The 24,058-nt window shown below is 32.6% G+C and overlaps 1 protein-coding gene across 1 annotated transcript; it reads left to right on the forward strand.

Annotated features, from left to right (window-relative positions):
- Nucleotides 1-204: 204 nt before the first annotated feature.
- LOC126871050 (uncharacterized) lies at nucleotides 205-23,774 on the forward strand. The gene is made up of 12 exons (XM_050629411.1): nucleotides 205-532; nucleotides 1,336-1,722; nucleotides 15,723-16,070; nucleotides 16,353-16,647; nucleotides 19,155-19,296; nucleotides 20,246-20,439; nucleotides 20,720-21,362; nucleotides 21,700-21,854; nucleotides 21,956-22,111; nucleotides 22,182-22,320; nucleotides 22,498-23,303; nucleotides 23,531-23,774. The coding sequence occupies exons 1-12, from the start codon at nucleotides 507-509 to the stop codon at nucleotides 23,678-23,680; spliced, it is 3,441 nt and encodes a 1,146-aa protein (XP_050485368.1). The 5' UTR covers nucleotides 205-506; the 3' UTR covers nucleotides 23,681-23,774.
- Nucleotides 23,775-24,058: the final 284 nt, after the last annotated feature.

Here is a 24,058-nt window from a genome sequence, read left to right on the forward strand (position 1 = left end):
AATAAACAATAAACTAATTTTTTGTTTTTATTCTTGACTGATCCTACGATTACTTTCGTAATCACCGGTACAAATATGTATAACAACAGAAACTAGCAACAGCTACCGAGCTAAAAACACTTGTACGTATGTCTACTAAAGAAAAAGTTGTTGTCAAATTTGAACGCGCATACCTACGACAGTGTTTGTCATTGAGTCTCGTTTCGGAAGTTGGTTCGTTTGACACGACACTGCATGCTCTCTGTGCAGAGTATTAATATTGAGATTCCCATATACGTAAAATTAGACGTGAAATTTTGAAATTCAGCACTAGATATTTTTAACGAGTATTTGCTTCGATTATTATGGCGATCAACGAAGAACTTAAATAGATGTGAGACTTTGTGGTGACATTTTCTTGTGACACGAAACTATTGTTTCACGAACTTGCGACAACCGGTTGGGCAATTTTGAACTTTAATTACACAAAATATATTGTAATTTATTACGATATATTTATTTCAAGAATGATTGGTATATCATGTTGGCGTGGGTAAGTTTATTATCGTAATGATATTTTAAATACGGAAAACCGTTGTTTACATTTTCATCTACGTAATATAAATGCGCTATTAATTTCAACGATGACAATATGTCAACAGATGCCAATTCGATGCAATCGACACTCGTATATTCTAATTCGTATTCATATAAATATAATTCGTTAATACCTTAGAAAAATGCAAAGTGCCGTTCCTTTCGTTGTTCACTCCGAATTAACGTATCGTTTTTAATACTCTGTCGCTTATTTTTCGTTTGAATTAAAAGTAACGATCGATCGAAACAACGATCTCGAGCGGAAATATCCATTAGCTTGTAAAACATATTGTCAAAACATACCGATTTACAATATCATACTCTCGTATCTGTTCTAATTAATTCTATTATAAAATGGTAAAAACTTGTATACGTACATCCTATATTGATCTACTTATAAACATTTCACATTCTCGAGCGTCCCAATAACAAAAAAAAAAAAAAAAAAACGTTGATGAATGCCGACATTAGTTTTGCCAGAGGTACTTTCGCATCTTTCGTTAATTCCAGAAATAAAAAATCTAAGATTCAAGAGTTTGGTACAATCCTTGGTGATAAAATTTGAAAATTTTAACCGAATCGGATAAAATCCGCCAACTGATCTTTCTATTTTACGCGTGGACGCATCTTCTCGGTTCTGACATGAAAAATTTCCAAACTCCGTCTAAGAACGATTAGAATATAATAAAGTATAATCGCGAAACTGTACTATCGACGCGTACGAAAAAATAAAATACAATTTCCTGTGTACGTACGTAGCTATTTGAGTCTACAAAGCAAGGATACGCAAGGATACGGAAAATCGTGGCAAGATATGGGTAGTGGGGGCCGGCGGGTGGTAATTGCACGACTAGGATTCACAGAGAACGGCGAAGAGGCGGACAGTTGCGTTGTCAGAAGTGTGAGAAGTGAGTGTCGCTACGGCACGAGCACGAGCACGAGCGCAAGCGCCGGTCAATCCGTCGTCAGTTGCGAAAAGCAAGCGAATCAGCTCGATTCGTACGCGTCGCGCTCTAATTTCGTGTTCACAGTGATATTTGGCATCGTGGTGTTCACCTGTCATTTCGTCGAAACTAATCCGCATACGGTCGGCCGATGCGCCACGTGCGCAATGGGTATGATGGGAATGTTCAAATGGCTCAGAAAGTAAGTCTTCTTTTTTATTTTTATAATTTTGCATTTTTATTTTTGCTTGTCACTTAGTGTTGCTTATGGGACAGTGTGTATTTTGATTTGTATGAAACGATCTAGTAATAAGCAATTAAAAATATTACGTATGTAATAGACTGTAGATAATGTGATAAGTGGAATATATAAACATGTAGTACATAGTTTCGAGGCTATTGGTAATCGAATATGCAAATTGTATATTTTTACGTCAGCTTTATCTTTGAAATTGTTTATAGCGGTGATGTTAATTAGAATGCCACTAGATTAGAAACGTGTATTGTTCGTTGGCTACTTTCTAAGAAACTTTTACAACGAACTTGTGATAAACATTTTGGAAAGATCGAATGTCGTAGCATGTAGCCTTTGTACTGTTTTTTTTTTTTTTTTTTTTTTTTTTTTTTGTCAAACGTTCGTATTTGACAGTGTATAGTAACATTATTTTTTTCTTTTTTATTTTATCGTCAATTAATCACATACGAAATCATCTGTCGCTATTTGCCAATCGAGTTTCCTGTATATTTTAACGTTGCAAACTTCCTTATACTTTGCAAATATTTAACTGCTCTTCTCGAATTTCCATCGATTACTTAGTTATTGGTGATTTCTCGATTATTACACTGGATGATATAGTCCTACTTATTTCGTAAAGGAACAATGAAATATAACGAAGAGCGTTTTGTACATGTACTTCCATAATTACATCGTCATTGACAGTTTTATAATGTCATTACTAGTAAGGTAACTGTACTTATTGTTTAAGTAAAATATAACGCGGAGTGTTTTGCGCTCCTTGTCAAGGCGAAAACGTACTGATACGTTGTTACGTGTATAAACGATATTACTTTTAAATATCGTATTTCGCGTAGTTATCATAAATTTAAAATAAAGGTGACACGACTGAAAACAGTTAAACAGAAAAGATAAAAAATAAGGTTTAAAGAAAATGATTCTTCGAAACGTTCGGCGCAATACAATTCCAACTGTTAGTGTATTTACCGATTAAAGGTCACAGACTTTCAGGAAATTTAAAACTCGAAAGATTGGAAATTAATATCACTGTTTCTGCGAGTGAACGAGATAAATTATTCGAATGGCAAGGATGAAGATATTTAATAAATTAAAATCATATTCTATATACTCTACACTTTGTTTATTAAGAATAATAATACGGGTAGAAGACGTTGTTTACACACTCGGAGTAATTTTATATTCGTGATATTTCCAATTTTACGTAATAGAAACTATTACAGCTACGATATAATTCGATCTTTTTTTATTAATTACTTAAGCATAGGAATTTAATCGTTTAAACTTTTTTTAACAATATTTAATGATCAAAATATTTAATGATCAGGCGTGATTTTATTTTATTTTAACCACTTTAGTACACATTGCTCGAAGCGTGAAGAGGAAGTAATATTTCCCACAAAACAGAAAAAAGTAATTAACTACTAACAAACTCGCGAGCTGAAAAACTTGATTAACGTCAATGAAAAGTTATTTCGACGAAAGAAAAGTGCTAATAATAACGAGATTGCTTATTACCACGAGTAAAATAATTTCCTGGTATATAGCTTTATTTTTCTTTGAACGATATTATAATTTAAACGCTTTTATATATACATTATTCTGAATTTTAATGTGTTTTACGAATAACGTAAAATTATCAAAGCGTTAATTTCTTTCTTTTCCTACTCTGTCGACAAACACAAAAATTTTATTATACCACGAAACGAAAGATAGAACGAAGAAATCGCGATTTATTTATTGCAACATTTCCAAAATTATGTCTCAACCGGCGTCGCTCGAAAAAGTCTATATCGTCGAACAAGCTAATCCAACAACTGTTTGATCTTTAATTCTTTTTCTCCTAACGTAATCGCGTGGTAAACTGTTGGCCTGATAAGGTTCCTTAAACCGTAATAAACCAGAGATAGAATTATTGCACGCAAACGCTTAAAAGATTTATAAACATCACGATCGCTTATATATAGTCGTATTTTTCCTGAATGATGTGACGAAAGATTTAGTATCATACGCTTCGAGTTTAGAACACGGTATTTTAGAGACATTCATGATGCATGTACGAACATATTTTTGACTTTCATAAGACGCTGCGACATTAAAGTGTCGAATATTAATTAGAATATCAAGTAGACTAGACCTATGTCGAATATCAATTGGGGCAATAAGTAGACTAGAGACATTCTACGATCATTTGCTGCAGGAACATACTTTTTCAAAATCAGGTACCGATCGTCAAAACAGATACTGATCAAACTGATGGTAATGAAATTTTTCGCATAGTCGAATCTTGTTTATAAAATTTTTTTCCAAATAGTTAAGAATAAACTACAAGATATTGTTAGCATTATTTTGTCGATTGTTTTATGAATAAAATTATATATTTTATTTCATAAATATTAATATCAATGTTTAATTAAAACTCTTGAATCAAAATGTAGTCATTTCTGTCAGTTTTTATATTAGATATAAATTAACGTTTATTAATTATTAGTCTTACAAGAGGCAACGTCCAAATTTTCTGTTAATCTTAATCTTCTGATAATAATCGAGGGTCTGTTTTATTTGAGAAATTCTCGAATTAATTAAAAAATAGAGAAAATGTGTCGGTCCTCCGTTTAGTAAAAATAAATTCGTGTACGCGTAACTTTTTGAAGATACCATGTAAATTCACGTTTATTTAAGATTAGTGAGGATTATTTAAGATTATTAAGGTTAGCGTCGTTAAACGTAAGCACATAAAGCTGTTAACAGTCGGATTGTTAATGTGACAGTTGTTAGCACGACGCAGTTTTGTATGTTTACAAAGACTCGTTTTAAAGAGTTTCGAAGGTAATTACTGTGCAACTTTTGTTACAATCAATGGGTGCTACGACCTCCTGTGACGCTCATTTACTATAAAAGAAACAATTTTGTAGCAAAGACGCGTACATAAAACGTTTCTTTTCTGTTCAGACGCATACAGTAATTATATCATTTTGCAATTTTTTATTATACACATACATACGTACATGCCCTTTAATTAAGTCTCGTGCATTCGATATTTATTTATTTTAATTTCATTTGTCTGTATTAATTTAAATCGTAGTACGTGCGTTATTTTACGAAATACGTACCTTTACGTCCATTACGTGCGTACAAAAAGTCTTGCGCTTTAAGAAAATTATTCTGATTCAAGAAATTACAAACTCTGGAACTTTAATAAAACCTTACTATATTATTTTATACGTGTATTTATATACTATATTAATAACGTTATAACATATGATTATCGATAATACGTCTTGCAAGTCATAAGCAATATTTGTTCGAAAATCTTAATTCGTTGGCGAATATACGTTGTACGACATCGAGGAAAACAAAGTCAACCTTCAAAACGAAAACAAATTTTATGACGCAGTAGACTGTCTAGTTGCTACTCCATAATAGCATATTGTTTCGTCATTACGTATTTCTTGGACGCTTATCCAATGACCGAATTCTATTACGCAACTATTTCTTCCTTCCGTATGAGCGAATGGACGAATTAATTTCGCGCGTTTTACGCGAGGTGGTAAACAACGTGGTATGGACAGTTTCGGTGGAACATACGAAATCATTACAAGAGAACATGTACATAAGTAAATATTGAATCGTCAAATATCTTCTCGTCAAATATTTTTGCTAAGTTGACAACTACCGAACTGCTATTGTTGGGATCATAGGTGGCCATAATAATTCCAATGAAATTTAATTTAAGTCGTTCGACTGTAGAGTATTTCATTTTAATTTATATTCCATACATTTACAGTAATGAAGCTCGCTAATGATCTTTACCACGTGAAATATAAAGTAGAAATAAACACGGAGTACTGTAAAATACAAGAATTTAATCTTAAATCCATGTAAATCGCCTACAACCCAATGATACTAGTTTAAAGTTAAAAAGAGCCAACAATTTACGTTCGAACACTTTGTCGCCCCACGTGCGACAGATGTAATTTAAAAATTGTAGAAAATACTTGTTCGACGAAAGAATTGCTCGATCGATTTGAAAATACTTCGGTATCGCCTGGATTTTCGCTGTTTCTGAAATTGTTCAAAAGTTCGGTAATAAAAAAGAGAATAGGAAGATAAGAATGGCTAGTAGGAAATCCAACGGTAACGTTTTTTTGCGTCAAGTTCTCACTGTTGCTGTCGTATCGAGCAAATCTACCACAGGAAACTGTGTTCAACAAAGTGAGACCACATTGTTTGAACCGACGCGGCGCGCAGTGACAAACGAGCAGTCACTTCTTTCACTGCGTTACAACAATGAATACGATAATTATGGTTACTAAATATATCACACGTGTGACACTTATTACGATTGTTCTGTGTCTCAACCTATATTTGGAGAAAATGGTCCGCTTTTACGTAACGCCGGGTCAGTGAAATTAATTCGACGGAACAGTTCCTCGATGGATAAGCCACCGAACGAAGATTTCGTCTTCAACGAAGAAACGTTTAAATTTCGTTTGGAAGAAATATTTTATATTTTCTGCGTGCCGTAATCGATGATTAAACGTTCATATTGTTATTATTAATATCAACGTTTGAGTTAGATTTGATTAAGTTTAATTTAACGTTGAACATCACCGAATCGTAAAGTTTGTAAAAAAGAAATCAAAACGAAGGACATGCGAGAACGTACATATCGAGAAGAAAACGAACCTTTGTTCGCGTAGAACGTGCTTGAATGAAAATCGTTCGAATCTGAAAAATGGAAAAAAGTTATAGGTCTATAGATAATATCGAAGAAAGTAATCACTCTGGTAAATCTAGCGTTAAAGAAGATAATCGATATTTGAATAATTATCGATACCTGATATTAGATCGTTGTATCTCGCGTTGAATAAGTATGTGGTTAAAAATTTGCACAAGTAACTTTTAACTAACACAGAGAAGTAGCAGTAAGTAGATGGAATAAATTTGCATCTTTATTACATATCTATGAAGATATTTTCCCGAGGAAAAACATGAAAGAAGAAATGGTTCTGTGAACCAAACGATTTTTGCATATGAAAGTAATAATAGAAAGAGCTATTTATCGTTAGGTTGAAATTAACATCGTGTAATTGAATGTTAAGTAGATCCAATTAACTATACAAATGTCGGTACTTTCACAAGGAATCCTTGCAATGGAAACTTTCGATAAAAATAAATTCCACCGGAATAGCTTCGCGTTAATTCCCAAACGTTTCACGAGTGATCGAGTTTCCAGGATATGTGCGGAAAAAAGCGTTGGAAATATGGAATTCGCTTTACCAGTTTTTCCTTTTCTTTTTCGCGTCACAGCTCGTACAGGAGAGCATTAGAGTAATTAGAACGCTACGGTTATTACGAAACCCATTAGAGGAAATATTAATATCTGCGTAATTTACCATAATTTATTGCTATAACGTAAAACCGATAAGAACATTAATTTCATTTAAAAATACAGATATAAGAGTAAAACATGTGTGCAACAAGAAACAAGCACCTATTATATATTCATCTAAAAATACTCGATCCAATTTTGTATTTTTTACTTATTTTATATCATTTTCTAGAACAGATAACAAGCAAAAATAATCTTCTAAAAAAGCGTGAATTATTAAATCTACGCTAGAATTCGATCACGAAACGATACGTACTTGACGAGAATACGATGGAACCTTCGGTATCCGGTACAGTTAATAAAAAGAACGCTCGTCTCTTCTTCTAGTGATTATTTTATATTTCGAATAGAATGATAACGTTAAAAATAACAAAAAGCAAAATTTAACTTTAATCCAATATCTCTTCACGTACCTCTTTCTGTCTTTAAATCGTACGAATCTTTCACTACCTTGAAATTACGTTGAACCTAGCTTTCCTACCCTGATCTGACTTTCCTTTCCTAAATATCTCAATATAAAAATGTCTTCGACGTTGTACATTTTTGTTACATTCGCCGTGTCATTATCGTTGTCTAACTTTAAGAACGTTTCTCATTTCGTTTCAAAACTTAATATCGTACTTTCTTTCTCGACATTCCTCGTATCCCAAACGTTTCAGACTTTGAGCAGAATCTTAACGTACATTTTGTCCAAGTCAGGTAAAAGTCAAGCGTTTCGCAATGGCATTTCTCGCGATCTCAACGACACGTTACGCATGTCACACGCTAACACTTTTTCTCTGAGTTTTTGGTGCCGATGCCATTTATAAACCGGCGACACGAACATGGTAACCTTCGCCTATAACACAGCTCGTCAACCAGAGAATTATGCTTTATCATAGACATCGCTGCAACCGGTTCCCCTGCTCCAAAACATTCGGATAGTTGGCGGCGAAATGACGACCTGCTGTATTAGTTACGTCACTGGTCCACACAACCGTGAACGTTAACGTGATTATTCGTCGAATTTATAGTTCGTGTTCGATTTCGTGCGAGTTTTGTCTACTCTTGATGTCTCAAATGGAATGTTTCCGCAGTTTGATCCGCGCTGTCGAAGTTTCTGCGATGTTTGCAAGCGTGTGAAGTTGTCCAATGTTAGTAGAAAAAGTTTCATTCGAGATGAGTTGTCTGTGATATTTAGTAGAACCAAGTCGATTCTTTAAGATGGATATTGTTTCACAAAGTTCCGTACGGCTGAAATAATCTTTCGCTTCTCAACATTACTTAACTATTCCTTAGAATCGAAATTTTACTTGAGAGAAAATGTTTTTCATAAAGAGTATTATTGTATCTTATAAGATTTCGCGATGTTTTATCAACAGTTATGTACATTTAGCGATATTAAAATTCCTCGTGGTTGATGTCCTTTGAAATTGAAATATCATCCGATATAGTGCGCGTTTAAAATCAAACACTATGCACTTGGAATATCCGTGAAGGCCATTACTCTATAAAATCCCATGGAACTAATGTTCTGTGAAGTTGAAATTCCTTCAACGTCGATACTCTTTGAAAGAGAATTTTTCGTTTAAAACAAAATATCTCTGATATTAACGTTATTAGTGTCAACGTTAATTTAAGGAACTTTTAATATTGTATGTTATGAAGTTAGAATTATCGTAAAATTCATATATAAATTTATATAACTCGTCGCTTAATTTTCCAATGGATCGATACAAATATATATTAACTATATCTAAAGATACGTATCTACATACAATATAACTCACGAACACGACTCTGAGAAATTAAAATCCTTAGTATTTTTTAAAATGAAAATTCCGTTAAACCGCTGTTCCGTACTACTGAAATTCAATGGAGTTAGTGGTCCACGAAATTAACATCCTGTAAGATCAACAGCCTACGATATTCAGATCCGGGATAATATAAATTCTTTTCGTAAAATTTAAATTTCGACAACGCTGCAAACGTTTTTAATTACGAATATATCATTCTGTCGTATTTATAAGAAAGTTTCAAGAAAGTTGATAAAGCACTCTGTTCCGTAAATGTATTCGTTGATCTAAAAGCTTGCTTCGACATCTTACGTACGATTACAGCGATGGAAAGATTCGATATCAATGAAAGACAACGATCGAACGATCGTGTCATGAAACGTAAAATACGAGGTAGATGCTACATAATGCTAGCGAATAAATAGTTGGATCAAACAATAGACAACGATCGGGCAAAAATAGATAGCCGGACGAGTTTCTCCGTAATACCGTTTGCTTTCTGCTTTGTGAAAATGTCCCGAAAAGTTTCAAGCGTATCGAAGATACGGGTTAATTACGCTCAAAAAGAACGAGGCCTTTTGTGTGGTTTGGAGGTGAGCACAGGTAAACCGTTACCTTAGAATCAACGTAGCTTTGCTACGATATAACGACCTCCATTATGCTTCTAACTAAATGATCGTACGCTTACCGGTACCAAGTGTTTTCTACGTAAAATCATAGCAAAACGAAGATTTAGCTATGTACTTTATTCGTCGAATATTCTAAGTGAGAATACAAAAGAGAATACGAAAGATTTCGACCAATTACGTTGTATCGTTCGATGGACAGATGTAGAAGCGGCCAATTTCTTTGAAGCTAACGGAATGTTATAGAAATAAAATTGAGAGAAATAGTAGAAAATAATACCGAGTATCGTACGTCTGGAGAAATTAGAATGATAATTACATTTTTTTTACAACGTTTGACTGAAACTCAGGTTTCGTGTCCAACGATGATAAATTCTATCGTAAAATGATATGATTAATATGTTTGCGATAAACTGTTATATTTTATTCGCGAAAGTTACATTCACCTTCGAACTTGAAACGAAACTCTTCGATTTTACTCGTTATCAATTGTAAGAGATAAAATTTCCTCTTTTCAGTAGAATTAGTCGATTTTCGAAATAGTAAATTTCATTGCTAGTGTAAAATATACCGTATAAATACATAGTGAAATATTTGTAATATTATTATTTCGATTCTTAATATCAGAAGCGATAACAGTATTCGCGTTACACCGTCTTACAAGTTCATTTTAGCGTTCGTATTTGCGTTTGTCTTGTGACAAATTCGCGAATCATCTTATTTCACATATTCGCATTACATAATTGCTGCTAATGAAACTGTGACGATGCGGATCTGAGAATAGCGGCAGGTCAGTTCTCGCTGCACAAGCACACAATAAGGGTTTATTAAGCATACTAATATACCATATGCTTTCTCTGTTAATAGTTATGTCGTCATATGGACGACGAGTACATAGACATCGGTAGTATTAATTTAAAGCGCAAGCTAAAACGTTACGTCCTGTTTCTTCGTTGATCGTGTTAAACTATTTTAAGAAATCGTATCACCGCAGTTCTTACTTTTTTTTTTTTTTTAATGAACGATAAAGATTGCATAATATACGTTGATATTTAATAAGAAATTGCAGATTGAAAGCGACTGATATTCGTTTTGATATCTGTTTGAACGTTACGTTTAATGTTAGTAATCGTCGGTTGTGCAATCAGTCTGATAATGAATATTTATCGAATTTGTCAAAAGTATAAATAAGAATTTATGTATATCAAAGTTTTAGTATTTTGATATAATCGACAAACTTTAATTAAAATGAAACATTATTTCCCAACGTTCGCACACTGACTAACGATTCTAACGTCTAAAAATTTCGTTTTACTGCTATGAGACGTGGCTGATGGTCTTTGAGATTGATCTTTCGAACTATCGAGTACCGATACACTTACTATCAAAGTAAGATTTCACAAAAGGCAGCATATTACACAAATAATTTTCTTATAACATATAAATTTTCAAGTCAAAATATTTATTTCAGATTGTCAACAAACTAGTTATAATTTAAAAAAAAATATATAGACACAACTCGTCGCCTAGTTTATTAGCCGAAGATACGTGAAATGCGGTCATAGGATGTGCAGTATTTGTATTTAATTTTCTTATTCTGTCATGATTAATCTGCACCACGTAGACAAAATATGTATCGAGCACATATCTTTCGATAATTCGTAAAAAAATGCAGCTATATTTATCGCTTATTTTACCACACTTATTCCCTTTTATTTCTTTGAATAATTTTGATTTAATATATCGCAAATAATGTCACGATAAATTTATCGATATAATCGTGTAAATGTCTCATATAAGTGCAGAAAAAGTAAATTCTTTGTTACAATACCTGGAGCGTGAAACGATCTTTACCAAAATTAACGACGAATCTTTCATTTCTCGGGTTATATAAAAATACGAATTTGCATAAAAATCCGCAACCCAATTAGAAATTTTGCTCATTTTTCATTTACTCCTTGATATCTATTTCTAACGAAAATTATTATCAAATTAAATAATCATTAAACTATCATAACGTTCAATGATTTGATATCGTTCTCAATAAACAGTCGCTAGTATTTAGCTTTAATTAAGCGAGTATATTCAAACGAAGTGAATCACGGAAGCGTACTACTTTTGCTAGCGTTCTCGCTAGTTAGTAGATTACAGTTTATCAGATTGCATTATCGTTACGTCTGTATCTTACCTATCTTCATCCGGCGTTCCTGATTTCACCGGCATAGAAATAGACGTAAAAATTGCTACTCTGTAAATTGTGCACGTTGTTACGATTCGTATTGAATTTCAAAGAAGAACGATATCCATATGTAAGTCCTTGTACGAATCACGAGATAAAGTGTTTCGGTTACCTTCGAGTGTAAATTAGAGAGTCTTAATTATGCTTCGACTTGTGTTCATCGATAAAACCATGAAAAAACTTTATGGACGTTAGTATCGATAAAGTTCGTTAGGTTATCGCTACTCACTTTCCGATTTTATCGGTCGTTCAATTAGTCTTTCGTTTAAGATCGATTACAACTTAAACGATTCGTAAAACTGATCGATCAATTAAATCGTCTATAACGATCAAAGTATATAGATATTGTAATATTATACATTGTATTTATAAAAAATGTAACGAGTTGATTTCAATCAAATGAAACGTAGAGGCAACGTAACAATTATCGACACCGTTTACAGAAGAATAAGTTCAACACTAATAGGGTCAATTTTAACCACTCGATGTAACCATTACGCAGAGTTTAATTAATTGTTCCAGCAATTGGTCGCAGGGATTTCTTAACGAAATCCTGTTTAATACTTAAATTCAATTGAAGAAATTACCGTTTACGCTTGATCTCGTCAATTGCGAGTACGTCTACTTTCCTAGCTACGCAATCTTATAACTGGATAACTTTAAATAATAATAATTTTAAATAATAACTATCGAGTCGTCTTCAACGTTTCTGTGGCATTTGTTATATCTGGATTTAACGTCACAAGTACAATGGCTCGTAAGAACATTTGATTAGTTAACAGAGAAAATTTGTATGAATGAAACTTTTTTCATTGGCACACGGCTATCGTGATTGTATCGATAAAATTTGAAACCAAGCCAAAAATGTATATAGAGATTGCGAGATATTTAACGTAAACACACACTTAGCGTTAGTAAAAAAAATTGGCATACAACATGGGATCGTGATCCTCAACATACATATGCCTAATTAACGCTAACGATGACTCACTATGTATGCATATATAGTGGCTTGATGCAGCGAATAGTTCAAAGCTGTGAGAATTTTCAAGACAGTCTTATCAAATTTTAATAATAAAATTTGCTAAACTTGCCCGGTAAAAATTATTCTATTTAAAAGCCCAAATTCTATGTTTACTAGATCGCGAAACATTCGTTTTAAGCTGTCATTCGGTTTTTCGCTCTGTTAACGAATACATCACTAACGATATGTAAACCGGAAGGAAGGAAGAAGCGCAGGAAAGAGAACAGAGTAAGAAACGAAATACATAATCGTGTCGGCAGTGTGGTTGTTCTACGATCCATGAAAAAGGAATCAGAGAAAGTACAAGTTCGTGGAGCCTGGAATTTCGCGGGCAAAAAACAGATATAAACTATTTACTTTCCGTAATGCTTCGGCTTTTTGCCATTCGAGTCGTTCCACTAACCTCTCTAGCTCTTTGAATCGTAACAGAATAAAATTGACGGGTCTATTACTTATCTTCCCTCTGAGGGACGAATTTTAATTTTAATATTATTAATAATGTCTTTAAAGTGTAATTAACATCACCTATGATATTGCCAATTTAAGATCTACAGTTTATTTAAATATCTCTGATTTCAAAAGTATTTAAAAATGTTACGATATTTGCTAATAATATTTCTAATTTGATATCTAAAATGTAGTTCAATTCTTACGGAAATTTTCTTATATCTAGAGATAACGATTTTCTGGTTACCGATCGATCGAACGAATTTCACGTGCTTAACTCGGTTTCTAATTCTTTTCCATTGCACGCTGCCAGCCAATTCAATGACACGAGTGTATATATTTTTTCAGAGATACCATACAAAGAGATCGAAACGACTGGAATTTAGCTCAAAAGCAGAACGGCCTCAATAAGTAAGTTTTACATCATATTTGGCTGGCTCAGAATTATAACGATGTAAGTCAAAATTTTAAGAACATTAGTTATTTTACAATCGTTAAAAAAATTGGTCGTTCAATTTGATAATTAACTAGGTTCTAATTTCATTCTGTATTGCAACGTGATTCCTTAATTTTAAAAATATATGCGTATGTATGTGTGTGTGTATAGGATGAGGAATTGAATGTTTTTATAATAATGAAAATAAAACAGCTCGATTTATAAACAATAGCGCTGAACTGACTTACACTACTATGATTTTCAGCCCGCCATTTGATGCCTTCCTAAAAAATCTTTGCTTTTAATTTATTGAATTATTAAAAAAAAAAAAAAAATGATAGTGGGCAGACATCGTATCTTTTTGGTATTGTACGTTTATTCGCAGATAATACGAACATGTGACACATGCATTACACGATCTAAGACTACAACATGTGACACTTGTAAAAGTTTCACATTCGATAGAATAGAGGTACTCACCGACATATGTTGCTGCAATGTATGGTATAATATATTCAAAGGTATACAGTATTCGTATTTTTCTTCTTAAAAGTTCAATGTTAGGTCAGGTTCCGGCTCATTGTGATATGTTAAACCTCACTGAACACGAGAAAATAGCGATCATTATCACCACACCTACCGTGGAAAATCGTTTAGCGATTGTAGTTGTCCGACGACTACAGACCGTATTGATGCTGTTTACTGCTTAGGACTTCCAAATTTTCACCAAACCACTACTGCGTAGTTCATAATCATGTAATAATCCATTTTATTCGAATGTCATTTGATTCAAATCAATATCGTTCACTTTTTAAAAAATGCAATATAATTTTTGAAGTGTTGTACTAGCTTGCATCACGAAATAAATAGACTGCTCGAATTCAAAATTGCAACGTACCAATCACAATACGAGATATTCGGTGATGACTAATAGCGCATCTTAGAATGTTTTTATCGATATACGATCGATAATTCGATCCAGTATACACGTTAACAACACTAGTGCCACCACGAATTTAGTTTGAAGGATACATAACTATTAAATGTAAAACAGAATTTGATTACTTTGATTTACAAAATGACAGACAGAGTGAAAAGCCATCAAGGATCGAAATACAATCGCAGACAGATCGTCAGGTAAGTGCTACATTTTCCGCGCGAAAGCAATAAACGTCTTAACCTATTTTATCATGTATATCGTAAAGAGAATTCAAACTGACAGCAACCACCGTGGTTCTTCTAATCGACATCGTGCCATATTTAATTTCTTGAAAGGTTGTAGTATTTTCTAGTTTCTAAACATTATCATTATCACTCAAACTTACTTTGTATATTTAAGTGGTATATCGATTACACTTTGGTGTCACATGATGTTATTGTTACTATCCTTTAGAAACATTGTCTGTCTTTTATTTTATGATTATCGTTTGTTATGTGTGAATTTTTCGTGTTGTCTCAAAACAGTTACATTTGTGAAAGGGTTCTCAACTTGGCTAATATAAGTAAGGTGTTGATACTATTGTAATATTTGTTACAATATCAATTAATCGATTAAAATTAAAATATAATATTATACGGTATGCTATGTGATGTGATGTAACGTAGGTTAAAAATGTCAATAAATGTATATGAAATTTTAAAATTGTAGAGAAAGTCAAGTAACTTGATTTTATTAATTAAAAAGCAGTGTCTCTTAAAGTGTCCGTAGATATTGAATATTTTGTTAGACAATATTTCAGTTACATAATTGTCTTTTTGCCTAATATTATAGTAATAATTTCGTAGTATTAATTTGTGACTTGAATTAAAAGAATTAAATTTTCGGAATAGTAGAATATTTTAATGTAGTAAAGCGTTATTGTACTCATTTTTATCGAAATACGTAGATATATTTTAACGTGTTTATAATTGATAGATTATTAATAAATACAATTATGGAATACAACATTTCTTTTTCGAATACATTACTCTAAATGTTACTTATAATATTTTTACTTCTGTTTTTAGCGAATCTTATCGTAATGCTCTTCAAGCTTTCATAGATCGAAGACGAATCTCCGACGACGTGGACATCGAAGCACCTTGTAGTCCCGATAAGAAAAGGGCAGACTTTTTGTCAAAAAATAATAACAATAAATCCGACAATGAACGAAACTTACGAGAATCGAAATCGATCGTACCAGGTGTACCGCATGTATTAGCTCCTGAGATTTTTGAAATTGGATGGGTAGCGGGCACGGAAGATCGATATCTGGAATTGATTTTTGCAGAATGGCAAAATACACGAGTTTCACTGAAGAGGCATTCGCATCCGGAATGCAAAGATGCTGTGAAAGCGGATTTAGATGTGCTTTCGTACGTACCAATCGATACTCTATAAAACGATTGACTTTTATCGATACGTTTCTATCATTTTATTCTCAAAAATATGAATTTACGTAAAGCAGTGTATACATTGTAATACATACGTAATACATTATACGTTGTACGTTTTACGATCTTCACAACTGACAGTTTAAAAAAGAAAAATAATGAATAGAGTAATTTTCGTGAATAATATCAAACGAGACAAGTGGAAACGATACATAAGCATTATCTTCTCACTTTCACTTTTGTAATATTTATGTTTCTGTTTAGGGAGATTCGACACCCTAACGTGCTATTGTTAATGGCCAGTACCTTCACAGACGATCATGGCTTGGTCTCTATTTTCGAATCCATCGATTGTACCCTCTATCATTACATGCACGATCAGGGTGAACGAATATCCATACAAGGCATTGCGAAATGCGGAGGAAGACTGTCCGATGCTTTAAGACATTCTCACATGCGCGGATACGTGCACAGTGCCATCAACTCGCATTGCGTCTATTTGGCTTCTAATGGTGTCGTGAAACTAGGTGGATGGGAACTGGCCATGCATATCAACAGTGTAAGTGAACATATTCATCTTTTTATGGTGGTGTATGACATACGTTGATTAATTACTTTGGTATTAATTACTTAGTCAATATTTTTATAACATGGCTCATTCGTTCCGTGTTATATCGGAACCGTACTTTCAGAATACCGTGTTGTAAGAGGATTGGGTGTACTAATAAATATCTCATCAATGACGTTTAACGATATCGATATAACTTATGTTTCTAACATTTCTGTAATGTGAGTTAAAAGTGTTAGTGGCTGACTTGCGCGTAAATAATCCTCCAGAAAATGTCTCCTTAATATTACTAGCGCGTAACACCTCAAATAGAATTGTAAAAACTTAGGATCTATATTTATTTTCTACTACATTATTTCGGCGGATATTATTTGCCATTCTTTGACGATCTTTTCTCATGAACTAAAATCTAAGAATAGAACAATGTAAAATCAGAAATCAAGCATTGTTTCAAAATTACATTTACTTTATTGTAAAACGTGAAGTCTCTAGCCGCCTAAAATGCTCGTTGATGTAATCGCAGTCAAAAAAAATCTTAGTCGATCAATTTTTCTTTCCAATCACTTGGCTCTTTCTCAATTGGTATTCAAGTAACTATTTCATATTTATTGTCAAAGGATAATAATTTACCTATCAGCGAAACCTGCATCTCATAAGTGAACTTTTAATAAATTGTTAAACCAGGTTGCATTAAAGCATTTCGATAAATCTTTGCGCTGCACATTCTTTCGCGGACAACGAAGAAATTGATCGTCATGGAAAAATAATGATATGGCGAATTACTCGTTCGTCATCGGACGAAATTAATTGAAAATAATCCATACGTGTCGAACTGTTGTGCAGACTGTATTTTGCAAGGTGTGACTACTTGACAGTTTTTTTTTTTTTTATAAATCCTCGGGAATTAATTCATGTAAACTATTTGTGAACAAATATCAGCGTGTTACCTCTTCGCACAATGTGAATCGACTTTCACAGAGCCAGCAGCAATTATTCTTTTCTGCGTGAATTCTTTTCTGCAGGTTATTAACGAAAGAAAGAACCTGGTCGCAAAGAACAATAAAGGTAAAAAGTCGTGTGTTGAAAGTTGGTTTCACTATTGCGAGTTAACGAACTGATTATGATGCGGTAGATCGAGGATCGATGAAAAATATAATAATTCACACGTTGCATAAGTATACTAGCGAGATTTCGGCTATTTCAGTGAAAGGATTAAACGCTGATCAGATTTCGTATCCATTAAATTACAATATATGTGATTTATTTTATAACGCGACACGTGTGTCGTATAGTGATATTTAATATCTTTTAACTAATATTATATGCTCTTTCGTACCCGATTTTTACTTTATCCTTACAAAATCTTGATCAATTCGAAATGTGAAAAAAAAAGGTTCTTTCGACATACGCGAAATCCCCTAATTATCATTTCGTGAACTACACACAGCTGACATTAAGTATAACGTCATATCCGTTTTTTCATTGACGCACCCAACAGTATTTCGTAGCAGGAAATTGTCGGCATCGCTTCTCACCAAATGTTCAATTTTGAATAAAGTCACTGTACCGTAACACTGTTAATTACGTTCAGCGGATGAAACATGGAAATTCACGATAATCGTAGGTAGCGGATAGCTGAATCTGTCGTGTACATTATTTTTGGACACATGACTCAATCCAAATTCATACACTGTTTTTCTCATCCGTGTTTGTGTTTCACCATAAACAGAACACTTAATATATCTTTTAATTTTTCAACTAAGAGCATGTCGATATTTCCAAAATATTTTATCGTTGAATTCCCGGATATCTAAAAAACCCCACTTAATTAGCAACTTACGTTTATATGGATACTTCTTTGTAGTAAAGTGCTAGAAAACGTGATTTTACCATTTATGTACTATGTACTTTAGGTATTATGCCTAAAATCAGTGTTGCAGATATTTTTACGAAGAGAATTATACTAGAATGTGCGTGTGCTTATGTGTGAATCAAGTAGCTCTAACATACACGCGAACGTTTCAATAGATTCTGTGAATTTTGCACAATCTTCCGTCTCGATTCGCGCTCAGTTCCCACGGATATTTTTTACAGCAACGCCTAATGTTGCAATGTACGCGCATATTATAATGTAAAGATACTTTACGAAACGAAAAACATCTTAATATAACTTTAAACATACGTACAGATATATAATAATAATACAGATATATAAAGTGATATATATACAGTAAGATATATACAGTAATACAGATATATAAAAGTTTTAGTTAGTAATACAAAATAAAGAACAGCCGATAGACTTTAAAGAGACACGAAATATTTTGTAACCGTATAAAGATATCTTATATAATATACGCCAGTGTTTTTTTTTTTTTTTTTTTACGAATATAACATCTACTTTCTCGAATACGCAATTTATGTATATACAAGTGCCATTGAGAAGCATTTTTATCAACTTTCTTTTGACAAGATTGTATTTTTTAATTTTACTATAGCCAAAACCAGAGAGAGAATACGAGGAACGTTTAAGAAACGAGATTTTTCGCTGGCAAGCGCCAGAACTTTTTCACAGTTACGAACCATATAAACAGAGCGATGTATACGGACTGGCTTTATTGATTTGGGAAATGTGTACAAGTAAGTGTCGAATCAAATCAGATGGATCGAATCGTCGATCCTTCTTCCACTATTATTTTTTTCTTTTTTTTTTTTTACAATACGTTCAATTCGTACAACGATCCGAAACGAGTTTTGTGTATTCGAAGAATTTCATACGCATCATACGATTTCTTCGCCTGAATCTGAACGATTAGGAGATTAACTTTTCAACCAGAAACGCCACCAGCGACTCGATATAAAAATGAAACAGGTTTAGTACGAATAAGGAAACGAAATCACGTTCACTGAGATTTCAATAGTTTTAAACGAACGGCGTGATTTTCGTAGCACTGCGTTTATTAGACGCGATAAACGAAGTTTCACAACTATTTCAAAATATTTATTTGTAATAAGCAGGATAACATATGCGCGTATGATGCACGTTTGCTTTTTAATTATAAGTGAAATAGCAGCAAACATATCTGCGTCTCTTATATTTATAATTAATATGTATATCATAATTTTATATCAGATTGGATTAATTAAGATCTACTGGTGCAGTGTGTAGTGCAATCGATTACGTTAAGAGCGTGGCAAATGGCCGCGTACGTGGAGAATGTTTAAACTTAATTTTCTCAAGAACGAAGCTGCAAGTGTATATTTTCGTTTTATTTTTTCATAAAGAATCCATCTATGTAAATCCGATTGTACTACCTGTACAGAAACACCCTGCAGTTTAATGCTTTCTATGTCGTTATTTTTTCTTCACATTCTAAAAATTAAAATTCGATTTTCTTAGATATATATCGTCTGAAATTTGTACATCCTTCGTTTTTTGTATAAAAGCAAAAAAAAAAAAAAAAATCCTCCGAAAGCTTTTCTCTGCAACGACTAATTTTAGTCCTCGTATCGTACATTAATAAATATCCGTATGCGTAAAATTATGAATTGGTTGATAAGAAAATATTGATCTTCGATTAATAAATAGTGCATGTACCATGGAGTGGACATAGTAAAGCAGACGTGGAGAGACAGTACGTGCATTGGAAACGTGGTGTTATTATGGATTTATATGATTTTCCACCATTGTTGAATAATTTACTAGACGCTGGACTACAATTAGATATTAATAAAAGGACATTGGATATGGATAGAATGCGTAGATTTCTGCAGAGATTGGAGGTACGTTTCTGTAGAAAAAGAAATTTAGATTTAAACTTCGTTAAAATATTAAATCTCGTGACATCTTATTTAATTCAGAAATATAGTATCAATGAAATTTGTTATTAGGTAATTTGAAAAATTATATAATATCGATCTAATTTGGTACATTTTTACGTGTCCATTAAATTTCAATAGATACGATAGAGGAATTTTATTTCTGTGCAGTTTTCACTTTTAAAAACTCTAAGATCTTTGTAGATGCCACGAATTTCTATCGAACATGTATCATCAATTTTAGACGCAATACGAACATGAAGAGCCAATTTATGTCGACCAATACGCGAACAATAATAACGAAGCTGAAAATATTTATATCTTGCCAATAAAAAAATCTCCCATGAAAAATAAGGGTCCGAAACTGACGAAAAGCGTTTCAACCAAACAGTTATCTCGTTCCGTGATAAGTCCAGATCCTTCATTGAGGCAACATTCGTATTCAAGAAAGTCAATATCCAAGCAAAATGCAAATCAAAAAGTAACACCTGATATCGAAGAAATAAATTTCTCTGCTGACGATGTTAAAGGCAATACTAGAAACGATATAGACAAAAACACGAACACTTTTAGCAATTTACAAAATAATTATAAGAAGATTAACCATCCGACTACTAACGAAGAAGTGTCAAATATTCGAAATGAAGAATTTAATGTACAAGAAATTTCGCAACCGTGGAACAATATTTATAGAAAAGTCAAAGCACCGCAGGAAGCAACGGAGTCTAGAACAACGTCGGTTTATTCCTCGCCATTATTACAATCTTCAGACGATGAATCCTACAAAGACGCAAGAACTAACTTAAAACAACTGAAAGAAATATTGGCAAATAAAAGGCAACGTTTCTTCTACGGCAGCCAGTCGTCACATACATCTCCAAATATAAGTACGTATACATTTTTTATTTGTATCATTTGAAAAATGTTTCGAGATCATTTGGAGTCTGATAAATACAATGGTAAAAGAGCTATAATTCCTTTCTGCAACTAGGAAAATTAAAAAGACGAATCAAAAAATTGGGAGTATTTTTATTAAATTAAGAAAGTGAATTAAAATTCTAATAAAAGTTTAATAATTCTTCCGAATGTATGTTCCCATTGTTATTTATTAATTTTTAAAAGATGTAAAGTTACAAATACAATGCTAATAAGATATTTAAATAAATAATATATTTCATTTATTACAACAGTACTTTATGTAGTTTTTTAATCATTTTAAATCAGGCCCGACCAGTAAAATGCTCATTAAAGTAAAAAGTAAGGATTACGAACCACATAAGCCAGCTAGCCACAAAACTAGCTTAGAACCAAAATACAGTAAATCTCCTAATCAGTATAATCCGATTTACATGAAGTCAACGTTTCAACAATATCGTAAGGTACAATTTTCTTTAAAATTAGTTTAAGATACTCTGGGCTCTATTAGATCGTTCTTCGGCAAGTAACATTGAATCTCATTATATTCTAATACATGCTACAGATTCCCTATTTACATACTCCTGAGGGCATTAAGGATGCAATAATACAACCACAAGTATTGAATTCCAACCCACAAACCTTCTTCGAAACATCTTTATGGAGAAAGGAGAAGTTAATTTGCTTATCTAAAATGAGAAAAATGCATACCGATGAATCTGTAAGAATTTATATTATTTTGTTTTTGAAAATCCTAGAAATCTTTACGATTGTATACTTTATAATTACAGCCACGCTACCTTGCAGAACAGATAGACGATAGCGATACTATTTCCACTGAAGCTACGACTAAAAATCAAACAGAAAAATCAACAGAATCGGTTTCTATCAACAACAATGTTACTTACGTCATAAAGAAAAACTCGGAAGGTAATAAATTAATCTAGTAAAAATAAAATATTTTTCTAATCTTCTTGTCTCAGGCTGAAATAATACTATTCCTGTTTAAGTAGTTTTGAAAAGTTATTATTATATTATAATGTTCTAAAATTTATAACATTTTCTTATCTTTAGTGTAACAATTAATCTTTATGATAAAACGATTAGTCACTAAAACAGAAACCAGCCTGGGAGGATCTGACCAAGTATGCGAAAATATAAACAATTCAACGTCGGTCACTAGTCTTCAGAGCGAACCCTTGCAAGTCTTAAAAGATGCTTTGGACCGAGCTACAAAAATTGTGCGCTCCGTTACTCCAAATAGTAACGATTCGTGTCCGTCTCCTACATTTAAATACTCTTGTGGGGACTTTGAAGTAACTTTGGGTGATAATCAAGCCAAGAAGGATATTTTCGAAAATCTGTACGATTTACAAAATAACAGCGACGACGAGGAAATTAGCGATATTGAATGGTCAACGACAAAAGACAAATTATTTTTGTTCGATAAGTCTAATGTAGATAACCCGATGATTAGCAATGAAACTACGAATATTGAAAACTACAGCCATTCATACGACACAACGATTAACAGAAATTTTGCTTGCGAATCAATTGCTGAAGTGTCAAATGAATTCAACGCTTCGTACATTGATACAATATCGGAAGAAAAGGCTGAATCTTTAGACAATAAAGTAACTAGTATTAAAGAAAACGCCAAAGCCTCCGAAACTGCACAAAAGTCTGAAATACCTGTTCAGGAAAGCGATGTCGAAACTAAGATAGAAATTAAGGAAAATGAACAAAAGTCTGCTATGAAAAATCTTGATTTTATGAACGATACTACGAAATACAGAAACTGCAAAACGTGTCATCACAGTAATTTACCAAGGCGGCGTTCTTTACCAGCAACATTGAATCAATTGAGAATAGTTAACAACTCGGCCTTAGGGAAATTACCTATACGCAGAGGGGTAAGCTATTTATTCGATAAAAGCTGTAGTACGCTATATATGTACTGCATATGCTTTAAGCATTTATGCAATTAATTATTTTGTTTATTATTAATTAATAATATAAATAAAAAGAAACATTCATATAAAAATGCAATAAAGCAGATATTAAAAGCTATTATGTTTTCAACAATAATTAATAGAAATGCATTAAATGACAAATATTTACCTTACTTATATTGTTACAGGATATTGACAATACCGTCATAGCAGACAATACCACCGAAGATTTATACATAGACGACGAATTTGGTGATGAATTAAACATAAATATGGTTTTGTTAGATGATGGTTTATTACTTAACGAGGATTTCTTATCCGAAATATCGGAGCTATAGAATACTATAAAATAATAATTATCAGTTACGTTATTCTAATACTGCTAATAATTTATTATACTTTACTTTTAAAAAATATAACTAATATTGCATAGTTATGAAGTTCCAATTCAGTTGGAATACACGGTATCGACAAATAAACACTTACTTTATATTCGTTTTCAAAAAATATTCGTATATTTTGCATTTTGACATGTGTACGACAGTTAAAACATAACTATGTATTTCTTCTTCGTGTAAAATATATCATTAAGTACTGTAAAGTACGAATACACACACAGTAATATTTTTCATATATAACATAAATGTAAATAATAAATACCATTTATATAAAAATTGCAAAATATTAAAACAGATGCTTTTAATATTACTTCCTAA

This window comes from Bombus huntii, chromosome 11 (assembly GCF_024542735.1).
Source record: "Bombus huntii isolate Logan2020A chromosome 11, iyBomHunt1.1, whole genome shotgun sequence".
Classification (NCBI taxonomy): Eukaryota; Metazoa; Arthropoda; class Insecta; order Hymenoptera; family Apidae; genus Bombus; species Bombus huntii.

Bases quoted from the DNA above. Each gene is read 5' to 3' on its own strand.
- LOC126871050 (XM_050629411.1), top strand. From the start codon at position 507: ATGATTGGTATATCATGTTGGCGTGG. The intron at 16,071-16,352 runs GTACGTACCAAT...GTTTCTGTTTAG, and splicing joins GCGGATTTAGATGTGCTTTC to GGAGATTCGACACCCTAACG. The intron at 22,321-22,497 runs GTAATAAATTAA...TAAAACGATTAG, and splicing joins CATAAAGAAAAACTCGGAAG to TCACTAAAACAGAAACCAGC.